General features: G+C 31.9%; 1 protein-coding gene across 1 annotated transcript in view; it reads left to right on the forward strand.

Moving 5' to 3' along the window:
- Positions 1–7,021, forward strand: part of LOC114335595 (retinal homeobox protein Rx-B) — a 42,613-nt gene extending 35,592 nt beyond the window's left edge. Inside the window, exon 2 of the mRNA XM_050644099.1 lies at positions 4,970–7,021. Within this exon, the coding sequence (XP_050500056.1) occupies positions 4,970–5,714 (745 nt within the window). The 3' untranslated portion in view covers positions 5,715–7,021. The remainder of the gene's footprint in view (positions 1–4,969) is intronic.
- The last annotated feature ends 1,318 nt before the right edge of the window (positions 7,022–8,339 follow it).

Raw genomic sequence — 8,339 nt, forward strand, 5'->3', positions numbered from 1 at the left:
CTTTTTAAAAAATTAATATATACAGAGTGAAAGAATTGAAAAAAAAAACAACATATTTTTACATAAAAAATCAGGGAAAACACAACTTCTGGTAAACCGATTCTTCCGGTTCAGAAGCTCGATCTTATCCATCAAAAAAAGAAGCCATATACCAAATTTGGTTGAAGTCAGACTTTTCGTTTAAAAGTTATCGTGCTATAAGTCACATATGTATCGTCGCCATTTTGAATGCCTGCCATTTTTGTAAAAGGTAAAATCTGAGATGGCCTTATATCTAATTTTGAACCTTTATATGTGTAGTATATGTGGTCCGAATTATATGCTTCTATTATAAAATGCACAATTCTTATATTTGCACGAATCTGCCGCACTATCACCCGTGTTGAGCTGGCCCCCCCACTTGCAAAAATCAAAAAACAAATAGCCCTGATTTATGAGCTATTTACGAGCTCTCATATTCCGCAAACTAAAAATTTTGAGCTCGTTCCACTGAGCAGGAATTTGATACTTTAGTGGGGGGCTGAGTGAGCCCCCACTACTTAAAAATAGGAATATTGAATCGGTTTTTGCGGCAGAATTACGAGCTATTTATGAGCTCTTGAAATTATATAGTTTCGATTTTTGAGCTCATCCTCTTCACCCCCAAACAACCCTTTAATTGATTTAACTTAAGAGAAAAATGCTGAGAACACTTAAAATATATCGTATTGCGGATATAATTCCTATAGCGTATATAATCTAAGAATAAACTATTAAATCACGTGCATTTCGATTATTCAGCTACAACCCCTTCGCAAGAAAACCACCCTATCTTCCCGGCTTAAGAGAAAGTTGTACTTAAAATGCATTAAATTAATGATTTGGCGACTACATATCATTTAATAATTTAGAAGCTTCCAAATTACGCGCATTTAAATCAGTAAATTGCAATTTATTTTGTATAGTGCAGTCACTGAAAGTAAAAATCAACGATTACCTTCAATTTCGGTGAACCTTCATCGATTTTCACGAAAATTGGTCAGTGGTTAGAGGATACCTCAAGTAACAAAGGTGACATGGTACCACCTTGCGCCTTTACCCTCAGGGGGTGGATACCGCCCCTTCTCGGGGGTGAAAATTATTTTATAAAAAATAATTGCACAAATCTATAAAAGAACAAATTATAAGCAAAATTTATTATATAAAGTTATTAAAATAAGTCAATACTTTTTAAGTTATTAAAGATCAAAAATTTTAATTATTCGTGAAAAAAATGCATGTTTTGAAGCGGTTTTTCGTAAATCACTGAAAAACTGTAAGTTTTTACAAAAAAGTTAATAGTAGTTTAATTCGTATAGCTTATATTCTAAGAATAAACTCTTAAATCACGCGCCTTTCGATTATTGAGCTACAACCCCTTCGCAAGAAAACCATCCCATATTCCCGGCTTAAGAGAGAGTTGTACTTAAAATAATTTAAATTAATTATTTGGCGACTACATATCGTTTAATAATTTATGAGCTCGCAAAATATACTCATATCAATTGTTTAATTGCCATTTTCTTTCTATAGTGCAGTCACTGAAGGTAAAAATCAACTATGACCTTCGATTTCGGTAAATCTCCGTTCACTTTCACGAAAATTGGTGAGCGGATTTTGATGCTATCAACTTTTTCTGGAGCTCATTTTTGATAGGTATTTTAAGTTCTTTGACAAGTATTTAGTACCTAAGTGTTATAAAATGCATCTCTTTCCCGTTATTTAAGCTTGAATCCTTAGATTTGAACAGTTGCAGAAAAAAATATATATTTAATTACCAATAACTTACTTTAAATTAACATTAAAGGGTTTTTCATGTAAGCAATTTATTATATTTTTTATTAGCTTCAATTTTAGTGATGAACAGTTTTTTGTAAAAACTTACAGTTTTTGAGTTATTTATGAAAAATCGCTTTAAAGCATGCATTTTCTTTCACAAAAATTAAAATATTTGATCTTTAATAACTCAAAAAGTATTGATTTATTTTAATCACATTAAACAGTGATGAGCGCACTAATAACCGGCAAAATAACGCAAAAGATGGAAAACATATTAAGTTGTGAATTAAAAAGAGATGAACCTAGTGAAGGTGTTAAATTTAGCCAATAACTTACTTTAAATTAACATTAAAGGGTTTTTCATGTAAGCAATTTATTACATTTTTTATTAGCTTCAATTTTAGTGATGAACAGTTTTTTGTAAAAACTTACAGTTTTTGAGTTATTTATGAAAAATCGCTTTAAAGCATGCATTTTCTTTCACAAAAATTAAAATATTTGATCTTTAATAACTCAAAAAGTATTGATTTATTTTAATCACATTAAACAGTGATATGCGCACTAATAACCGGCAAAATAACGCAAAAGATGGAAAACATATTAAGTTGTGAATTAAAAAGAGATGAACCTAGTGAAGGTGTTAAATTTAGCGATAGTTACTTATAGATTGACATTATATTGATTGTTTCCCACCTTTAGACGTATCTGACGAATTTGGGAAATGCCACTATCACAGTGACAGTTTTAATTGACATACTCCTCTGATACATCTAAAGGTGAGCAACAATCAATATAATGTCAATTTATATGTTACTATCGCTAAATTTAACAACTCTACGGGTTTTATTCATTTTTATCTCACAATTCAATATGTTTTTAGTAGATAGTTATTAGTAGATACGCTCATCACTGTATAACAAATTTTGCTTACAATTTGTCACTGTCTCGATTTGTGGGGTTATTTTTAATAAAGTAATTTTCACGCCCGAGAAGGGGTGGCATATACCCCAGGTTAAAACCCCAAGTTGTTATTGTTAATTCGTGAAAATGAATGGAATTTACCGAAATCGAAGGTCATAGTTGATTTTTACCTTCAGTGACTGCGCTATAGAAAGAAAATGGTAATTCAATAATTAAGATGCGTATAATTTGCAAGCTCATAAATTATTAAACGATATGTAGTCGCCAAATAATTAATTTAAATTATTTTAAGTACAACTCTCTCTTAAGCCGGGAATATGGGATGGTTTTCTTGCGAAGGGGTTGTAGCTCTATAATCGAAAGGCGCATGATTTAAGAGTTTATTTTTAGAATATAAGCTATACGAATTAAACTACTATTAACTTTTTTGTAAAAACTTACAGTTTTTCAGTGATTTATGAAAAACTGCTTCATAACATGCATTTTTTTCACGAGTAATTAAAATCTTTGATCTTTAATAACTTAAAAAGTATTGACTTATTTTATTAACTTTATATAATAAATTTTGCTTTTAATTTGTCCTTTGATTGATTTGTGCAGTTATTTTTAATAAAATAATTTTCACCCCCGTGAAGGGGCGGTATCCACCCTCAGGGTAAAGGCGCACGGTGCTACCATGTTACCTTTGTTTCTTGACGTATCCTCTAACCACTGACCAATTTTCGTGAAAATCCATGAAGGTTCACCGAAATTGAAGTTAATGGTTGATTTTTACCTTCAGTGACTGCACTATACAAAATAAATTGCAATTTACTGATCTAAATGCGCGTAATTTGGAAGCTTATAAATTATTCAATGATATGTAGTCGCCAAATAATTAGTTTAATGCATTTTAAGTACAACTTTCTCTTAAGCCGGGAAGATAGGGTGTTTTCTTGCGAAGGGGTTGTAGCTCAATAATCGAAATGCACGTGATTTAATAGTCTATTCTTAGAGTATATAAGCTATAGGAATTATATCCGCAATACGATATATTTTAAGTTTTCTCAGCATTTTTCTCTTAAGTTAAATCAATTAAAGGGTTGTTTGGGGGTGAAGGGGATGAGCTCAAAAATCGAAACTATATAATTTCAAGCTCATTATTATTACTTAAAATGACAGCTTAGTAATAAAATAATGACAAAAATTTTTTCAGTATCTTGTAGGGGGACTTTAAACTTTGATTTAGTCACTTTCTGACTTTCATAACAATAACTTTTAACTGAGTTATTACGCCTTGAAAATGGCCATTTTCGCGTTTTTCAAATTTTAAATAGCTTATAACTCGAAAACGATCAACTTTAGAGAAAAAATATAATAGACTTTTTTTGTCCAGAATGGTCCAAGAAACCTAAAAAAAAATTGTCCGGGCCAAAAATATTAATTTTTGCAATTGGATTAAAAAAACATTGTTAAAAAAAATTTGGACCACTTTTCGCGTGGGCGACTTCTTGTACCTTATTCAGGTGTGTCTCACGAATGTGATTATGCCAAAAAATCTCATGAAAATATTTTTCCCAACGAACCCGCCGTTTTCGCCTTGTCTATAAAATCATTTACACATATTTTTTAGCAGCTGGATAATTTTTTTGGAACTGAAGGTTGAAGGTTCGGCCATTGCATTACACATCTGACCAAAAAACAAATAAATTGTTTACAAAATACCTTGTGAATGCGAAAACTATTATTTAGATAATGTAATACTTCAAAACGATTAAATGTTACAATAGGTGAACATCAATATTATATCGAAAGAGAGGATTTCATAGAATAAGAAAGATCTAAATGTAAGACCTAACGCTAGGTTGGGATAGTACCTATTATTAGATACTTTTCGTGTTTTTCCTCATTATTTAAAATGGGATCAGTACGTAACTAAATTCGTGAGTAAAAAAATATGAAATTCTGAATATATTTCAAAGTTTTCTAATGTAATATATCCCATTCCATTTGTAAATAACAAAACAAAATAAATTGTTTAATTTTTATTTTGAGAACGATGTTCGAGGTGAAAATCAAAACGCCAAATATCTATAAAATATAATAATTTGTTTTAAATTACAATTGTGATTAATTCCCATTATATACATAGGGTAGTTAATATAAAAATGGAACAAGAAAAGAACCATTTTAATATTTATATTCAATGTAATTAATGTAATTTCTAAAACATATTTTCCAAATTGATTTGGATTATTTTTTCTTTTTTTAGAACCACCTTCACGGCTTTTCAATTAGAAGAATTAGAAAGAGCCTTTGAGCGAGCCCCATATCCAGATGTCTTCGCGAGAGAAGAACTAGCATTAAAATTAAATTTGAGTGAATCCAGGGTCCAAGTTTGGTTTCAGAATAGACGAGCAAAATGGAGGAAGCGTGAACCACCACGAAAAACTGGATATATTAGCTCAGCATCACCAAGTCCAAATATTGCTACAAACTTCAATAATACCATTCCTTTCACACAAGCCAATACACTGAGTACTTCAGCACCAGTAGATTCTTGGAGCTACCAGTCTTATGAATTAGGTCCTCATTTAAACTTACTTAATAGTACCTCGGGAACTTATTCGAGCTTCGGCTCACCAGCTTCCTATTCAAGCTTTGGCTCGGCTCAAAATAGTTATTCTTATATGTTAAACTCACACGAAAGCCAACTATTCAGTGCTCCGATGCGTAGCCATGAATATTCAGCAGCGCCTGCAAACCCAAGTCCACCTTTAGGTCGAGAATACTCCATGCTGCAGACGCATTCACCAAGTGCCGATGAAAACTCTATAGGTGTTAAAATAGAATATGTAGACCACAATGCTGCGCTTAGCCAATCACCTGACTGGTATGAAAATGGATCTCCCAAACATGAGCAGACTTATCATGATGATGGGAGAATTAAGGAGTTAAAACCCGAAGCAGGAAATGGAAATCAAACGTACGTTACCCTGCCCCCTTTTCGGAATTAGCAAAAATTGTAAATAGACACTATTTGTAAATAATTTCAGATTTTACATTACTGTATATATTTTCTTGGCGAGAGCAATGTAGTCAAAATATTCATTAGTATTATGAGCAATTTAAAATACCCCTTGATCTAAACTCTCAACAATGACGTTTTTATTGTAAAAATTACTAGCAAATATTTTTCAATATTTTCAATTTTAAAGAAATTTAATCAAGCAGTCAAAATGTGGTAGGAACTAAAATTCGAATTATTTTTCATGTGCGCTTTTTAAGATGGACAAATAAAGCAGAACAGGGTGGTGACGTACTCGACAAAGGGACTCTATAATTGCATTCAGGACATGTCGTTTACCGTGATAATAATCTTTAGCTAAGTAGTTCTTTTTATACCCACAAAAATGAATAAAAATATAATCTAAAAGTAAAGATGATTCAGATTTGATTACAGAATAGGGCGTCTACTATGTGCTTATTTACACGTATTTCTTGATAATTTCAATTATGAGGTGTAGGTAGATGGTTTAGACCAGAGCGCATCTGTAAAAATATTAGTACATTTCGATGTTGAGAGGTGACTCATATTTTTTGCAGAAATTGCTTGGAATTAACTCATATAATAATAATTGAATTATCCTCCCACTCAAAAAGGTCCGGAACATAGTTTAAATAATCAAAATGTCAAAAAATGAAGGACACATTCGATTTTTTTCTTCGTATTTTGATTATAACTTTAAAAGTAATCATTTTCCAGAAAAGTTGTATTTACATAAAAGTTGCGTAATTAAATTTTCTACACCATAGGATTGGTTAAATTTTTTAAAAATTGTCACCCTTGTTGCAAAATAGCAATGATTTCGAAAAAACCATAAAAAAAACAAGTATTTGTATTTTACGTTTTTCAACCATTTATGCTACACTTAGGACCTTTCAATTTCACCCAGAAACACTTGATGATATATTAAAACAATACTATAAATTTCATTAAGATGGGTTTAATAGATTTTGCAAAATAAATTTTGCAATCCAGCTTTCGCAAAATAAATTCATTTTTTTTAAATGTTGCAGGATTAAAAATAGAGCAAACAGAAAGTTTAATTTTTTTAAAAAGACTAAGTTTTCACTCTAATGGCATATTATAACATATCCCACCAGAATGAAAACAATGAGAACCTTCTCTGGTTACACCTCCGAGGCTTCTACAATTTGCAAGCCATACGGATGCTGAGACTAAGGAAGATGAGGGAATTCTACAATTTACAATTCACGTCACATCTGCTCAGCGCGGTAAAGTTCCAACGAGACTGGTACAGCCGAACCATATTCCAGTCCAATCAGAGAGTGCTGCAAGCACCTCTACCGGTTTCGAAACTTATTAGTCTCTCATCAGGAGGCACATATGCTGCTCTCCCTGATCCAACCAAAACAAACCCCAGCGTGCAGTCCCGAATTGCAACGAACGAAATGGACTGGAATATGGTTCGGCTGTATTTTCGTTTTGCAACGAAATTGAAAATGGTTATTCATTTTTGATTTACATTTACTCTGTGTGGAGTATGAAGGGAACCAGTCTCGTTGGAACTTTACCGCGCTGAGCAGATGTGACGTGAATTGTAAATTGTAGAATTCCCTCATCTTCCTTAGTCTCAGCATCCGTATGGCTTGCAAATTGTAGAAGCCTCGGAGGTGTAACCAGAGAAGGTTCCCATTGTTTTCATTCTGGTGGGATATGTTACATGCCATTAGAGTGAAAACTTAGTCTTTTGCTAGCAGTTGCCGCTAGGGCATCTATGCCATTTCGTTCGTTGCAATTCGGGACTGCACGCTGGGGTTTGTTTTGGTTGGATCAGGGAGAGCAGCATATGTGCCTCCTGATGAGAGACTAATAAGTTTCGAAACCGGTAGAGGTGCTTGCAGCACTCTCTGATTGGACTGGAATATGGTTCGGCTGTATTTTCGTTTTGCAACGAAATTGAAAATGGTTATTCATTTTTAATTTTTTTACATATATAAGAATACTGTACCTTTCATTTAAAATTTGCAAAATTAAAATCGGTTAACTACCACGACGTCAGGAATTTTTTAAATAGACATTAATTTTTGATGCTACGCGCAGGACAGCGGATACGTTCGCTCTGATTGGGCATTCCAATGACTTTGGTAATGATTGATAAATTTTAATTTTTAGTGCATTTCGATATAAATAAATAAATTTGTTTATTGAAAAATAAAAACACATACTCTGTCTTTTGAAATAACACCTTTTTAGCAAAAACTTTCTTTGTTCATATATTTTAACTTAGAGAATGAAAATGTATTATTTATTTTTAAACATATGCAATTGTTTAAACAATATTTCACAAACAATACTCAAACTAATTTGATTTATTTGGAATTAAAATATTAAAATACAACAAAATATAGAGTAAGAAAATAATATATTAAATAAAGATTGGAAGAAATTTTGGTGGAAATCAACTTGTGTGAATCGAACACCGCTGTCCTGCGAGTAGCACCAAAAATTAATGTTTATTTAAAAAAAAATCCAGACGCCGTGGTAGTTAACCGTTTTTAATTTTGCAGATTGCAAATGAAAGGTACAGTATTCTTCTATATTTAAAAAAAATCAA

The sequence above is a fragment of the Diabrotica virgifera genome, chromosome 2 (genome assembly GCF_917563875.1).
Source record: "Diabrotica virgifera virgifera chromosome 2, PGI_DIABVI_V3a".
Lineage (NCBI taxonomy): Eukaryota > Metazoa > Arthropoda > Insecta > Coleoptera > Chrysomelidae > Diabrotica > Diabrotica virgifera.